Source organism: Rattus rattus, chromosome 8 (assembly GCF_011064425.1).
Source record: "Rattus rattus isolate New Zealand chromosome 8, Rrattus_CSIRO_v1, whole genome shotgun sequence".
NCBI lineage: Eukaryota > Metazoa > Chordata > Mammalia > Rodentia > Muridae > Rattus > Rattus rattus.
Genome location: NC_046161.1, coordinates 32,170,660 through 32,188,307, shown reverse-complemented (window position 1 = coordinate 32,188,307; position 17,648 = coordinate 32,170,660). Strand labels below are relative to the sequence as shown.

The following is a 17,648-nucleotide window of genomic DNA, read 5'->3' as shown; positions in this document are numbered from 1 at the left end:
AGAAAGTTATGAAACTTTTAAAGGTAGAAACTTAGAGTAATAAGTATGTTATTTATGGCTAGTTTGAAGGTTTATAGCCCTCTCACACTTATTATACTTTCTATCTTTCTCCCCTTTCTATTGTGGATGAAAGGATGATCATTCTGTTTACTGTTCCTGCCAACATCCTATGTCATGCTTGCTATGATGTATTTTATCTCTTTGGAATTTTAAGCTAAATTAAATCCTTTCTTACATTTCTCTGGATCACAATCTTTTAACCCAGTAATATACTCACTCAGAACACATATTGCTACCTGTATTTGCATGTGTATGAGTTATCAGCTGGGGAGTAGGCAACTTATCAATTGCTGCCACCCTAAATCGACCCTTTCCCATACTATCCCATTATTACTTTCATGACTTCCAATGTTTTCCACGCTAAATACATAAAACAGGACATTTGAGCTAACACCTATAACACCTATAAATGCTTTACATATGCTCTACATATAATTTTCCAGTTTCATCCAGATTTCATTTTCTGAAATCAAATTTTAGAATTTCATTTTTTTTCTTAATGACTGAATAATATTCCAGTCATGATTTCATTACCTGTTCATTGGTTGACAGATGTCTACATTCCATTTTGTAGTTCTTGCTAATAGAGTTGCAATGAGCATGCTTATGAAATACCTTTCAGTCCTTTCCATATATACCTGTTTTTTCTCCATAACTGACACACACGGTAAATCTATTTCTAGTTTTGTAATTACTGCAGATTTATTGATACATTGGCGACATTAGAGTAAACTTTATACCAACATTGTATGAAGGCTCCATTCTTACAACATCCACACTTGTCATTTGGATTCCTGATGACTAGAATTGTGAATGGAATGAGATGGGTTATTAAAGTACTTTTAATCTACATTAAAGTGGTAGCTGAACAATTTTTAAAGTGTTTGTGGAAGACTTTATTGTTGCTGTTTTTATTATTGTTGTTTCCAAAGAACTTCCTGTTCAATTCTGTAGCCAATGTATTATATTAATTGAGCTGTTATTTCCTTGCATTTGTGTTTTTTTAACTTGTTATTGTTGTTGTTAGTTCTTTGTATACTTTAAGTATTTTTCTTCTCTTTCATCTAATGATTTTTAGGAAAAAAATCATATAATTCTTCCCAGATTTTCATTTGTGCCTCCCTTCTTTTTAACAAAATCCTCAAAAACAAAAATCAAGACAAAAACAATAAGACAAAAACTGCCAGGGTGGAGAGGCAGGAGTGGGTGGATGGATGGTTCAACATACAAAAATCCACAAATGTAATCCACTATATAAACAAACTCAAAGAAAAAAATCACATGATAATCACATTAGATGCTAAGAAAGCATTTGACAAAATTAAACACCCTTTCATGATAAAAGTCTTGGAAAGATCAGGAATTCAAGACACATACCTAAACACAGTAAAAACAATATACACCACACCAGTAGCCAAGGTCAAACTAAATGGAGAGAAATTTGAAGCAATCCCACTAAAATCAGGGACTAGACAAGGCTGCCCACTCTCTCCCTACTTAGTAATCAAAGTCTTAGCCAAAGCAATCAGACAACAAGAGGATGTCAAAGGTATACAAAAGGGAAAGGAAGAAGTCAAAATATCACTATTTGCAGATGATATGATAGCATATAAAGTGACCACAAAAGTTCCACCAGACAACGTCATCAAAGTGGCTGGATATAAAATGAATTCAAACAAATTAGTAGACTTCTTCTACTCAAAGGATAAGCAGGCTGAGAAAGAAATTAGGGAAATAACACCCTTCACAATAGTCCCAAATAATATAAAATACCTCGGTGTGACTTTAACCAAGCAAGTGAAATGAAGAAAGAAATTCTCTGAAGAAAGAAGTTGAAGATCTCAAAACATGGAAAGATCTCCCATGCTCATGGATTGGCAGGATTAATATAGTAAAAAATGGCCATTTTGCCAAAAGCACACTGCAGAGTCAATGAAATCCCCATCAAAATTCCAACTCAATCCTTCATAGAGTTGGAAAGAGCAATTTGCAAATTTATTTAGAGTAACAAAAAATCCCAGGATAGCAAAAACTATCCTCAACAATAAAAGAACTTCTGGGGGAATCAACATCCCTGACCTCAAGATGTATTATAAAGCAATAGTGATAAAAACTGTATGGTAATTGTTCAGGGACAGGCAGATAGATTAAGGAAATAGAATTGAAGACTCAGAAATGAACCCACAAAACTATTGCCACTTGATCTTTGACAAAGTTGCTAAACCATCCAGTGGAGAAAAAGACAGCATTTTCAACAAATGGTGCTGTTTCAACTGGCTGTCAACATGTAGAAGAATGCAACTTGATCCATTTTTATTGCCTTGTACAAAACTTAAGGCCAAGTGGATCAAGGACCTCCATATAAAGTCAGATACACTCAAACTAATAGAATAGAAATTGGGGAAGAGTTTCAAACACATGGGCACTGGGGAAAATTTCCTGAAAAGAACACCAATGGCTTATGCTCTAAGATCAAAAATGGACAGAAGGAATTTCATAAAATTGCAAAGCTTCTGTAAGGCAAAGGACACTGTCATTAGGACAAAAGGGTAACTAACAGATGGAGAAAAGATCTTTGCCAATCCTACAGCCGACTGAGGGCTAATATCTAATATATACAAAGAACTCAAGAAGTTATACTCCAGAGACTCAAGTAGCCCTATTAAAAGTGTGGTACAGAGCTACACAAAGAATTCTCAGCAGAGGAATAGTGAATGGCTGAAAAGTACCTCGAAAAATGGTCAACATCATTAGTCATCAGGGAAATGCAGATCGAAAAACCCTGATATTCTACCTCACACCAGTCAGAATGGCTAATGTCAAAAACTCAGGTAACTACAGATGCTGGCAAGGATGTGGAGAAAGAACACTCCTCCATCATATGCTGGCTTATTTCCAACCACTCTGGAAATCAGTCTGGAGGTTCATCAGAAAATTGGACCTACAACTGCCTGAGGACCCAGTTATACCACTCCTGGGCATATACCCAGGTGATGTTCCAACATATAATAAGGACACATGCTCCTCTATGTTCATAGCAGCCTTATTTATAATAGTCAAATGCTGGAAAGAACCCATCAGAAGCCCTTTGACAGAAGAATGGATACAGAAAATGTGGTACATCTACACAATGGAGTACTACTCAGATATTAAAAATAATGACTTCATTAAATTTATAGGCAAATGGATGGAACTAGACAATATCATCTCTAGTGAGGTAACCTAATCCCAAAAAACACACATGGTGTGTACTCACTGATAAGTGCATATTAGCCCAAAAGCTTAAATTACCCAAGATACAGTCCACAGACTTCATAAAGCTCAAGAAAAAGGATGAGCAAAGCTAAGATGCTTTAGTCCTTCTTAAAAGGAAGATCAAAAATATTCATAGGAGTAGATATGTAGACAAAGTTTGGAGCAGAGACTGAAGGAATGGCTATTCAGAGCCTGCCCCACCTGGGTATCCAGCCCATATACATACAGCTACTAAACCCAGACAATATTGCTGATGCCAAGAAGTACATGCTGGCAGGAGACTGATACAGCTGTCTCCTGAGAGGTTCTGCCAGAGCCTGAAAAAATACAGAGGCAAATGCTAGCAGCTACCCATTGAACTGAGAATGGGGTCCCTTTTGGAGTAGTTAGAAAAAGGATAGAAGGAGCTGAAGGGGCTTGCAACCCCATAAGAACAACAGTGCTCTGAGGAACTAAACCATCACCCAAATGGTACACATGTGCAGACCCCTGACTCCAGCTGCATTTGTAGCAGAAGCTGGGCTTGTTGGGCACGAATGGAGGGAGAAGCCCTTGGTCTTGCCAAGGCTGGACCCTCCCAGTGTAGGGGATGTCATGGCTGGGAGGCGGGTAAGGGTGGGTGGTTTGAGGAGGAGGAACACCCACAGAAGAAGGGGATGGGGAATGGGATAGGGGTTTTTTTGGACAGGAACCTAGGAGAGAGGATAATATTTGTATTGTAAATAAAAACATTCCAATAAAGTAAAAGGAACCAAAAGAAAAAAAGAAGGAAAGCAAACAAAGCAAAGAAAAGAAGAGAGAAGAGTTAAAAAAGGAAAAAAAGCCAGGGCAGGGAGGCAGGAGTTGGTGGATGAGTGAGTACCCTCATAGAAACAGGGGGATGGGGGATGGGATATGGGGTTTCCAGAGGGGAAAATGAGAATGGGGATAACATTTGAATTGTAAATAAATAAAATATTCAATAAAAAATACAAACTAAAGCAAATACACAAAGAAAAACATGAAGTTTGTATTGTGCTGGCCAACTACACCGGAGAATGCCCCCTCCCACCTGAAATGTTACAACATTGGAGAAAACTGGTATTCCATTTCCCAGCATGTATCAATTGCAAACAGCTTCTTAGTTCAGGGTTGTACTTTGTGTCCACTTTCCCTTCTTGGTGCAAATTTTTCTATGGTTTGAAATTGTTCAAGTCCTGTTCCTATGCATGTCAGGACAGTCTCTCTAAGTTCATGTGTATATCAGTCTTCTTGTATGTGGAAGGCACTTTTTCCTTGGAGTCATCTGGCTTTGGCTCTTACAATCTTTCTTTCTCCACTTCCATATAGATCCCTGAGCCATAAATGGATAAGATCTCTGAGCCTTGAGAGGATAATTGGGGCTGCCTTGAGGAGAGACAAGAATTTTACGTATCCTCCACATCCTGCAAGTAGTGACATATCTATTCTGAGGATACCATTTATTTATGCCATTGAACATCAGGAAATTGAGCTAGTGGTGCCCAAATAGATGCTTCACCACTACTGACTACTGTCCTCGTGCTTAAAGTTACTTTGGATATTATTGGAGGGAAAAAATAATCAATCTCCCTAGCTACACAGCCTATGGTCTATAACAGTTGAAGGGACTGGTATCAGCTCAAGGCACCCCAATACCAAGTTTTCAGCACAAAGGAGATTTATTTGCCCCAGATCGGGAAGGAAATAAAAAACAAAGACAGGAAATAGAGGACAAGGGAGAAGGAAAAAGGAGGAAGAAGGGAGCGGAGGGAGGAATATTTGTCCCAGCAGAAGAAAAGATTGCCTCTAGATATAAAGAGGAGATGGATGTGATCCATGGGCAAATGCCAATTTGTAAAAGAAAGGAGAAAACCTTGAGTTAGGGTGAGTTGATTAGTTTTGATTGGCATGCTAATTAAAGTGGCCAAAAGTGGGAGGGAGATCCTGGACCATCATATGCATTGAACCATAAAGTAGAATGAAGTTGTGCTGTTGACAGGAAGTGAATGAAGATCATCATAGCAGACAAAATATGGAAACCTAGAAAGAAAAATGTCATGTTTTCTCACATTTTTAAATATAGATCTCATAATATACATATCGATTGAACTTGGAAGAATGAGTAAGCCTATCTAAGAAAATATGGAGGAAGGAAAGGAAGGATAGAGGAAAACTACCTGATGGAATTATGACACATAAGAATGGAAACGTCACAGAACACGTGAAACTCAAGAAGGATGACCAAAATTCGAATGCTTCACTCCTTCTTTAAAAGGGGAACAAGAATACCCTTGGGAGAGCATACGGAGGCAAAGTTTAGAACAGAGGCTGAAGGAATGCCCATTTAGAGCCTGCCCCACATGTGGCCCATACATATACAGCCATCAAACTAGATAAGGTGGATGAAGCAAAGAAGTGCAGACTGATAGGAACCGGATGTAGATCTCTCCTGAGAGACACAGCCAGAATATGGCAGATACATAGGCGAATGCCAGCAGCAAACCACTGAACTGAGAACGGGACCCCCATTGAAGGAATCAGAAAAAGGACTGAAAGAGCTTGAAGGGGCTCGAGACCCCATATGAACAACAATGCCAACCCACCAGAGCTTCCAGGGACTAAGCCACTACCTAAAGACTATACATGGACTGACCCTGGACTCTAACATGCATAGGTAGCGATGAATAGCCTAGTAAGGGCACCAGTGTAAGGGGAAGGCCTTGGTCCTGCCAAGACTGAACCCCCAGCGAATGAGATTGTTGGGGGAAGGGCGGTAATGGGAGGAGGATGGGGAAGGGAACACCCATATAGAAGGGGAGGGGGAGGGGTGAGGGGGATGTTGGCCTGGAAACAGGGAAAAGTAATAACAATTGAAATGTAAATAAGAAATACCCAATTTAATAAAGAAGGAGAAAAGAGAAGAGAATGGAAACGTACATGAATGTCATCATTATTTACAACTAATATATGCCACAAAAAGAATTAAAAAAGAATGTGAATCTGAGCAGTGAAATCCATACGAAGATATAGGTTAATTGAAAGCAGAGCAAAACAGAAGAGGGTCTGTGCGGAAAGTAAAGGTCTGGGAGATTGATCAATACAGGGGAAGGAGCAGTGATTAAAACCAAAGTCGAACTATGTCCATTTATCAGGATGTTGTAAAAAATCACATTGTCTTGTATGGTAACTTGAAGAGGTAAAATAATAAAAAGTAAATAAATTTGTTCAGATACACATTATAAAAATTAAAATGTGATAAATATACACTATGGCATTTTATTCAGTCATAAAAATAATTAAATTATGTTAATGGGAGGAAAAATGAAACTGCAAATAGCTATTTTAAATAATTCAAGGTAGAATAAAAATATAATTTTCACTTATATGCAGAATCTGGTCTTTAAATATTTAAATAAAATATTCATTATATTACATATAATAAAATTTTAAATTAAATAAGGAAATATGACAAGAGAGATAGGCATTTACAAAGAGAGAGTAGGCAACAACAGAGGGTGATGGAAGGAATGAGGAAAAATGACAAAATGTCACATTATCTTCCATATGAAGAATCGATCATTATAACTATGTGCATACCATATATTCATATATATGCACATACATATGTGACATTAAAGTTTAAGATGCTGTTTAGTGGATGGGGAAAAGGGGACCTGAAAGAGTAGAGAATAGAGGATGGGGAGAGTGAATGGTTTTTAATATAGCTAGACCTTATGACTTACACATAATAGTATAGAGAAACTCATTTTGTATGCTAAAATTAATTAAAATAGCTTGTTTGCTTCCCCTATAAGGTAACAACCACAATTGTATATTCCATCAAACACAGTGTTAAGGGTACTCCTCAAAGTTTTTAAATTCAGCTTTAATATGCAAAGTTCAGAAAATGACAATGACAAACATAATGAGAGCCAGGTACAGGTCTATAATTTTAGCACTTAGAAAGCTGAGTTCAGGGGTTGGGGATTTAGCTCAGTGGTAGCGCGCTTGCCTAGGAAGCGAAAGGCCCTGGGTTCGGTCCCCAGCTCAAAAAAAAAAGAACCAAAAAAAAAAAAAATAAAGAAAGAAAGAAAGCTGAGTTCAACATGGTCTGACTGTATAGTAAAGATGCCCAATTCAACCAACTACCCATACAAAAAACAGGTCTAATGAAAATTCACCAAGTGAAATAAATGTGATATTATAGTTGTGAGCCTTAAACAGATAAGGAATGGGAACATAAAACAAAACAAACAAACAAAAATTTCCAAGCCTTGTTCAGGAATAGTATTTCTGTATGTATGCCTAAAATCCAGCAATAGGGAGAAAGGAAGATCATGAGTTGAGACCAGAATGGGCAACAGAGAAAGTTCTTGTCAACAATAATTAAGGAGATAGATAGATGATAGATGATACATAGATAGATAGATAGATCACATATAAATAATAAATAAGCATCAAAAGTAAGTCTGAATAATTCATATACTTTATAATATATTGATATTACTTCACTAATTATCAAAAATGTATATACTAATAAAGAATAACAGTAGAGAAAATGCATGTCAAAATTATCTTCCTTGCTTCTCCTATCCTGAACATTTTTCTATAAATCTAAATTAATTCTGATACTCAAACATCATGTGGGAAAATACACATGAAAGCTAAATGAGATTAACAGTTTAAACACTAAAATAAAACTTTGAGTAAAAGCATCAATAAAATATTCAAAATAAATGCAGAAAGATGATTGAAAAATATTAGAGCTTCAGTGATATATTGGTCGCCTTCAGTCAACCTACTGAACGTTTAATACTCAGAGAGGATAAAATAGAAAAGACAAAAACTAAAAGCGTACCTCAAAATATCTAAAAATAAAAGTTAGATGCCTAAGTATGAGACCCTGGGCTCTTTATAGTGTTTGATAGCAAAGTGACTAAATGAGCTTTTTATCCACTATTGTATCTGAAATAATGAAATACTGGTTCTACATTATTGAGCCCTAACCTCCTATAAACACATCTAACTCTACTGAATAGTGTTCTGCAATATTCTTTTATAACACAACTGCAATTCTCTTTATATATGTTATAAATTATTAACCGACCTAGCTTATTTTTATAAACATTTAAGAATTATATTTTGTGACAAAAATCATAAAATAAGATATCAATTATACAGCATATTAATAAAATTATTTGTGTTTGAGGTAGATAGATGGCTGCTTCTCAAAGTGCTTGTTCCCTGAGCCTGATGACCTAGGTTGTATCTTCTAACCCTATTTCAGGTTGTAGAGCTGAGGTCAAGCATCTGTAATCCTGAGGAACCTGTGGGGGGTGGAGACAGGAGAATCCCTAGAAGTTCACATCCCAGCTAGCCTGGCTTACCCTGGATTAAAGGTATCCTGCTTTGAGCAACTCGTGAAGATTAAAGTAACAGCTGATGGTGAGCCTTCAGTCTTCAAACAAACTTACAAACTACAGGTATTCATAAAATTAATCTAAAATTTAAAATATCCCAGGAGATACAATTTATTAAATATTACTTCAAATAAAATATTTAATTACTAATGAAAATATTTAGTTGTTCTGAAGCACAAATCATCAGGCTCTGTATTTAATTGTTAATGACTATATCTACATTAATTAGAAATCAGTAGGTTCATGATGAGTTTTTCTGATTTTATTTGTTATTGAAAATAAAATTCTTCATACTTTGTTTATGAGTAGCAATGCTAGACAATAGATACTCACTGTGTAGTGAGTAAATTGAATAAAGTAAAAGATCATCAACTTATACAATTATTATGTCAGATGAAACAATATATTTATTCTTTATAGCATGAACATGTAAAATTTATTATTTTATAAATTTAAAATATAAAAATAACTAACAAGAGTCACTATGCAGTGTATTGGACTCAAATGTAATTTTCCTGATTGAAATCATACACATGATCTGGCTACTTGCTATCTTCTACACAGCTCCCTATACTTTTGGTAACTCTGATTCTATTATAAAATGAGAAAGCACCTACTCTTTTTCATTTCGATTTTAGATATGAAAGATTCCAAGGTTTTTTAACATAAAATTCAAATTTTTGAGGTGAGAAATAGTCTAGTTAAGAGAGTAGTAATAATGAAAATTACCTATATATTGATTGCATCATCAATATGGTATCAATCATTTGGATAACATGTTAGGTATGCTGGATTTACAAAAACAAAATTAAATTATCCATAGTTTATAAAGGGAGTTTAGCAACTTACACGTTGAGATTAAAAAGATCTTCACTGAAATTACCAAGAAAATTTAGGTATTCCAAATTCTTACAGGATTATTTATTCCAATTAAAATTTGTCTTCTCTCTGAAACTTAATAAATGATTTCCTTAACGCCACCTTGACATCTTTGTTCCTCAAACTGTAAATCAAAGGGTTGAGCATGGGCCCAACATTAGTGTAGAAAACTGAAGATATTTTTCCTTGTTCCATAGATCCAGAAGAATATCTAAGATACATGAATGCAGCTGATCCAAAGAAAAGAGAAATCGCCATGATGTGAGAGCTACAGGTGCTGAAGGCTTTTGACCTTCCTTGTGTGGATTTGATGTTTAGAATGTTGGCAAGGATGAAAACATAGGAAATGAGGATCGTACAGCTAGGGACTGTGATGTTAATACCCACAACTATGAGAACAACCACCTCATTGACATAAGTGCTGGTACAAGAAAGTTGGAGGAGAGGGAGAATGTCACACAAGTAATGGTTGATGAGATTGGCATTACAGAAAGTCAGTCTGAGCATGCAGCCTGTGTGGACAGAGGCTCCAGCAAACCCCATCCCATAAGCAGCAAAAGATATAATGGAACAGACCTGAGGGGACATGGTGACCTTATAGAGCAGTGGATTGCAAATGGCCACATAGCGATCATAGGCCATTGAAGTCAACATGTAGCATTCAGAGATGACAAAAAAGAGAAAGAGAAACAGCTGAGTCATGCACCCCTCATAGGAGATAGAGTTCTTCTCAGAGACAAAGTTCATCAGCATTTTGGGGCTGAAGACGGAAGAGTAGCTGAGGTCAATGAAGGAGAGGTTGAAGAGGAAATAGTACATCGGGGTGTGCAGATGAGGATTGAGGCCAATCAGGATAATCAAACCAATGTTTCCGGCCACTGTGATAATGTAGATTATTAGAAACAGGAAAAAGAGAGGCAGCTGGAGCTCTGGACAATCTGTCAAACCAGCAAGGACAAACTCAGTCACAAAGGAACCATTTCCAGCCAGCATGCTTACCATTGAAAATCTAGGAGAGAAGAAAATTTTAATGAATGGACCAGCTCTGTTCCAAGATTTTAACATCAGCTGAATTTAGCACAATTGACAAAAGTTATGTTTTGTCATCTGAATAAATTATCACACTCTCCTTTTATGGCAAATACGAGTTAGCTCATGCTTAGCTTTATAAGTCGAATACTAAAATAATATTTTTCTATCTTTGCCTCAACTTATCGAGATAATCTGCCCTACTCACATTCATATGTATTAATAAACTTAGGTGGTGGTATGTGGTTTATAAAAAAACACTCTTTGATCAGGTCCTTCAACTTCAATCCCTTAGTTACATTATACATTCTAGTTCTCCTGTGGTGTACATAAACAGTGAATTCTTGTAGCATCATCAGCCATAAGACTCTTTCCTCACAGTGTGAGGAAAGGTTTCCATAGATTCTATGAAGCTAACAATTTATAGCAGGTGTAGAGGACATTCACAATAGCTTAAAATTTATCTTCTTAATAATATAAGAATTAATTATATTCCTCAGTGTTTCTTCCCATTTTCCTCTACTCTAACCTATCTTCACACAGGGATGGAGAAATGTTTTGCTTTCAAAGTTTTATAGAGGCATAAAAGGGAAAATAGTAATTAATGTGGGTGTGGGTTTCATTAATGATACATATTTTAATGCTCAAACTATTCTTGTTATAAATAAAATCTTTCTGTACATGGTACTTTAATATTTCCTTAAGATAAGTACCCACTCCCTGCTATGATAGCTTTGTATTTCATGTGTCACCTGGAATTATTATGCTTCTCTTGCTCTTTGACTGGAGATAAAAACCAACACATCAAAGAGGAAACACATACATACAACAACAGAATCTGAGCTCTGTACTACTGATCCAATGTTTGTCTATTGTTATTGTTTGTTTTTCAATGGAATAAGTACTCTTTTTTTATACATAAATGTAATTGCAGAAATGAATAAAAATGAATGAACTCACCTTTTCTTATTTTTGAACAGCCCTTTCAATATACTGAGCTCATCTCCAATATCCAGGACGTAGAATTAGCATCAAATACCAATTAAAGATGGCCAGATGTCATCACTAAATTCTGTGTGTTAAAAGTGTCACAGCACACAGATCTCATGATTTGCAACTCACTCTGAGATATGAAAAACACTAACTAATCATTTTCCCAAAATGGGTGAAAGAAAGTCTATATCACTCTAGAGCCACCACTTAAATAGAGCACACAGACTGATTGTAATCTTTTGGATATGATTAGAAATCCAGAAACAGGTTCCCCTAAGGAATACTCAGTGGTGATCAAGAAGGAAAGGAAAAAACAAGGTCTATGTTTAAATCCCACTTTGTCATAGTACACTTAGTATTTTCATCAGGGATTATCTAGTCCACTGGGTATAGACTTAGAAAAGATGTAACTACAATTAACACCATTAAATTTTTCACTGATTCTGTCTATGAAGTGAATTAGTTTTAGTCAAAAATCTGTATCTGATTGATCTAAATTTTGTGATGCTCATCTTTGTAAATTTATTATATATTTATCATAGAAAGTGAGAATTACATCTAATAAACTTTAAACATATTCAACTCATACTGTTCTATTTCACATCTCTCTAATTTTTTTCTCTTCTACAACCCTAATAGTACCCTGTTCACATCTATAAACTTTTATATTTCTCTATAGAGCCCACATGCAGCATGATGATTCTCATTTCCATCCACTTTTCACACAAATAAAATAATTGTGATACTACTTATAAATGAAGTGATAAACATACAAAATGTATAATGTCATATGATCTTTATTTATGCATAAATTGATGGCCAACTTAGTGTTGAATTACACATATATTAGGCATGGAAATAGGCAATTTGTTCTTAGGCATTGCTACTTTACAAATATATAAAATTGGAATGGTCCTTCACTTCATGCCACTTTTTTCAGATTGCATTGGTCATAAAAATCTTTATGCATAATAGAATAAATTTAAATAGGTAAGCTATATTCGTAATTATGAGCAACCATTTCTAAAAAACATGACTTCACAATTTATACCTATACATAGAAATTTACTTATGAAAGATATGTACATTGTTATATCTTTTAAGTAAAACTTGATACATTGAATGGATTTTAATGTAAAAGCTTGTAACATGAAACTACATGAAAACACTGCTAGATTTAGTGTTTAAAGTTCATTACTGATACATTCCAGAGAATTCTCTGTTAATTTTAATAAATATATCAGAAGAGATTTAAATTTTTGAAAACTATATTTAAGGTAGGTCATTAAATACTTATTTACTACAGCTATTATTTCATTCAATAAGCAATTCATTAATTTTATTTATATCATTAATATTGCAATTATGTTAATGTATATACTGATAATATACACAAGTCATTTTGAGAGTGTAAAGAAAGTTAAATAAGTAGTTAATACATAAGACTCAGCTCTTATGTGTTATTTGTAATAGGGGAGTTAACTATAGTTAGTTGAGGCATCAGTGTTTATGTAGAGAAGCCAGTAAGTATTCAAAATCTATTGATGCCCATTTGACAAAATATGTCTCAGAACAGTCCACATAGACATCTGAAGGCTGTCAACTTTCAAAAAATGGGAATATTTAAATACCTGAAAATATTCTGACTCCTTACACACACTTACACACACAAACACACACACACACACACACACACACACACACAGGCTTACACACTACTAGATGAGATAAGTTTTTCATTACACCAAATGAAAGATATAAAAAGAGAAATGAATATTTTTCATGCCTGGATAGGCTATGCACACACGTATGTGAAATGCCATGCAACCATGTTTGGAGGGTTCAATGGGCAGTGAGAAAGAACCACTTGGTAAAGATATGCAGGGTGGTAGAGCATTGGAACCCTGATTGTTGGACTGATATAAGAAAATCAAAACAAGGTCCTTAAAATTATTTAATAGTAATTCACATAAAATTTTTAAAGCGACATAAAAATTATTTTCATACAACTTCTGCTTATAGTGACATTAGAAGTATAAAGCAATAGCAAAAGTAAGAAACTGACATTGGTCCAATAATGTTAACTAGACAACAAATGTTATTAATCAGGAGCTCTGTGGAGGGCATGTTTGCAGGTCTTGGCAGAGATTTGTGGAACTCTATGTTCCACATGGAGTGCACCGATCCTACAAATATTACTACCAAACTGACCATAATCAAGATACAGTATTATTCTATCAATATAAAACAACACCGCCATATAGACTATATATAATATATATATATATATATCTGCACTGCTAACATCATCATCTTATTCTGTCAACTAATGATCTCGTCATCATCTCTACAGTATGACTAACTTGAGGATAATAGAAGGATTCTTACACCATGTGACTTCTGGATATGCTGTTATGGATTTACAGTTATCTTAGTTATTTTGTTTTGCTTTGCTTTGCTTTTTACTACACATAATGTCTTTAACGTCTCTGTAAGCTTTGGCATCTCTGAAAAACCAGTTGCTTCAATTGCTGAAAAACATTCTATTTATGATTATACAAGTTTTCCATGCTAGTCAGAACAGCGTAAGAGTATTTGGTCCTTGTATCATAACACGGCTGTGTGTATAGACAATATTTCCAAAACAGAAGCTGGAGTACCACAGTTGAGTTTATCGACGTTAGCATTCCCAAGAGTTTCACCATTCTCGTTATTAAAAGAATAGGGAGATATAATCCAGTCTCAGTTCTGGAATCTCTTTGGTGACGAGAGCTGGCAAGTTGGAACTCTATCTCTTTGATGATTTGAAGATTTCATTAGGATTGCCTTCATGTATCTTAGGAATGATCCACTGCACTAGGTTTCCATGCTACTCTTTAAATGTATCTCAATTCTAGCTGTCTCTCTATGTATTCTCATTCCCTTCCCACCTGATCCTCCTGTTCTACCCCAGTGCTGCCAATTCACTTCCTGGGGAGATCTATGTGCAACTTCAGTCCTTTCTGGTATATCAAAACTCTCTGAATCTACATATTATAGCATGTTTATTATTTATTTAATGGCTAATAACCACATATAAACAAATACATGTCATACTTGTCTTTCTACATCTGGGTTACTCTGGTTAAGATGAAATTTTCGGGTTCTATCAATTCCTCTTCAAAATTAATGATGTCATGTTTTTGTTTTTGTTTTTTTTAAGATTTATTTATTTATTTTATGTACAGCATTATGTACAATAAGTTCTAAAAGAAATGTCTCCACCAAATCCCTACCTCACAGCTCAGGAAACCCAGCAGACGAGCAGAAGAGGAGGCATAAAGAGTGTAAGAACCAGAGGAGATGGAAGATACCAGAAGAAAGCCCTTTAAATCAACTCCTGAGCTCATGCACACAAACACTCTCTCTCTCTCTCTCTCTATATATATATATATATATATATATATATATATATATATATATATATCTTGTATTATATAGGACTACAGAGTGTGAAAATGGGTTAATGTTTGTGTCTTCTGACTTCTCTTGCACTCTTTTTTTTTCTGTTGTTTTGCTTTTTCCAACTACGATATGATGGGTTTTGTTATATTTCATTATATTTTATTTTGTTATGTTTTGTTACTATCTCTTAGAATTCTGTTGTTTTCTAATGTGAAACATAAAGGACAAGAGGATCTGGATAAGACAAGAGGATCTGGATAAGACAAGAGGAAGAGAAGACTTTGGAGGAGATGAGGGAAGGAAACCACACTCAGGATATATTATATGTAAAAAAGATCTATTTTTATTAAAAGAGAAAAATATTGGGAAAGGGAATTAAATACAAGTGAGCTCTGATCTGTTCCATAATTATGTGTTGTTAAAAAACATAGTTATTACTTATAATCAAACTAAACAGGAACAGAGACTTGGGAAGTTAAAAACTGCAAACAATGAAATATATAGCATTTTTGACACAAGGACCTTCAATTAAAAATGATCTCACACTTAAAACATGAAATACATATCAGTCTATCTCTATATATGCACGTACATATACATTTTAAATGAAATAATTATTACATCTGTGCTGACAATGCTTCCCCTAAAAGACATAGGCGATCAAACAAAAATGCCAGTGTCAGGAATAAAGAGACCCATTTTGAGTTGTTGGCCAAGGAAATGCAATACACTCTAAAAAGTTTATAGAGAACTGCTGTTGCCCTTGGTTGCCTCTGAGAAGTTGAAAACAAGATGCCTTGATGAAGACACTACACAGTTCAGACACAAACTTGAAAAAACTGGTCAGCATCTGACCTGAAATCCTACCCTACAAGGACTAGCCTCCATGGTATTGCAATGTGTTATTTGAGTTGCCAAGGAAGAGAAGCAACCAATATTCTGAACCAGCAGTGAGCCCGATGAATCACAACAATGACCAACATGGCAGCCTTAAAGTCAAAAGTAACACCTCTTATCTAGAAGGTAACCAGAAGCTGTCTAAATGGTCAGCTCACTAGGAGGAAATTATGCTTGATACTTGAAACCTAGTCAATACCAACAGCTAGTGAGGCTATGGATCTTAAAGCAGAAGGTACAATCACTGCTTTACTAAAACAGCATAATTATTACCTGCATTCTAAATACTTATCCTTGTACCCATCAAAATATACAGCGTTCACCACCCATCAAAGAAGCTTTCATTTGCAGTAAATGAAGACCACTACAGAAACCTACAAGTACTCAAAAAAATAGAGAACAATTGATCTTTAGTTTCAAGTCCCAATCTTCCTACACGTAAAGCTCAGAGAACATAGGAAAGAGGGGGCAGTAAGATTATGAGCCAGAGTACCAGGAAATCTTTCGAGAGATTGAGTCTCCTAGAAAGGAAACACCCATCATAGTTCAATAATAGGCCTATACAAGGCTTGCAAAAGAAAAACAGCATGTTAATGCACATGCTAATGTGGGAGGGAGAAATCTGATGTGCTCCCACACCCAGACAAAGAAATGCTTACATTGAAAACGAACTAGCCTTCTCATGGCAAACTCCCTTACTGGTTACTGAATACCAAGTCATCTACCCTGAAATCATATGTGCAAGCAACACTCAAAGGATTCAGGGAATAGACAGATGATGATGATGATGATGATGATGATGGTGGTGGTGGTGGTGGTGGTGGTGGTGGTGGTGGTGGCCCATTTGACGGGCCCGGCGGCCCGATGATGATGATGATGATATGTGTGTGTATGACAATTAGATAGATAGATAGATAGATAGATAGATAGATAGATAGATAGTGTCAGTGTGTGTGTGTGTGTGTGTGTGTGTGTGTGTGTGTGTGTGTGTGTGTGTGTGTAAAGAGGCCATACATTTGAGAGATAATTTAGATATGGGGAGAAGCTAGGGGAGGGGGAAGGACAAAAGGCAATAATGTAATTATATTTTAATTAAAAATAAATCTCTCTCCATGCTCCAGCTTACAAGATTGGTATGTTACACAATAATGGGCCCAGTCATGACTACAGCTAAGTTTCACAGAGCATTGTCTCATTTGTGACCTGGTATAAGCAATTGTATCATGCAGCATTTCTACTGAAGTGTTACTCTAAATGACAGGTAAGCAGACTTTGCTACCCTGAAATCATAGTTACATATAGAGCAAACATTTTTTATCTCTATGTTTAGTAGCATATTTCATTTTTCTGCACCTATTTCTTTTAAATTGAATTCCTTCCAAGAGAGATGAGTTTCCTAAGACTCAGTTTTATATGAGTGTGCAGCTAATAATTTTAATTATAAATATTATTAAATTGGAGTTGATTTAAATACTGAGCTATTTTATTTACCTAGGTCAATGAAAGCAGTTAAACTTGTAAAAAGCCCATTTGCTAAGATGTAACTCAATAGATAAAGCACTTGCTGTGTAAAAGTGAGGACTGGAGGACAAACCTAAGAATCGACATAGTTTCCAGGTCGGTACCTTGATATGCCTGTAGTTGCAGTACTCAGAAGGCAGAGACAGGATA

The 17,648-nt window shown here is 35.5% G+C and overlaps 1 protein-coding gene across 1 annotated transcript; it reads right to left on the bottom strand.

Annotated features, from left to right (window-relative positions):
• Positions 1 to 9,665: 9,665 nt before the first annotated feature.
• On the bottom strand, positions 9,666 to 10,640 carry LOC116907016 (olfactory receptor 147). Its single transcript, XM_032909950.1, has one exon. It carries the CDS (start codon positions 10,614 to 10,616, stop codon positions 9,666 to 9,668), a length of 951 nt encoding a protein of 316 aa, XP_032765841.1. The 5' UTR covers positions 10,617 to 10,640.
• Between the last annotated feature and the right edge of the window lie 7,008 nt (positions 10,641 to 17,648).

Bases quoted from the DNA above. Each gene is read 5' to 3' on its own strand.
- LOC116907016 (XM_032909950.1), bottom strand. From the start codon at position 10,616: ATGGTAAGCATGCTGGCTGGAAATGGTTCCTTTGTGACTGAGTTTGTC.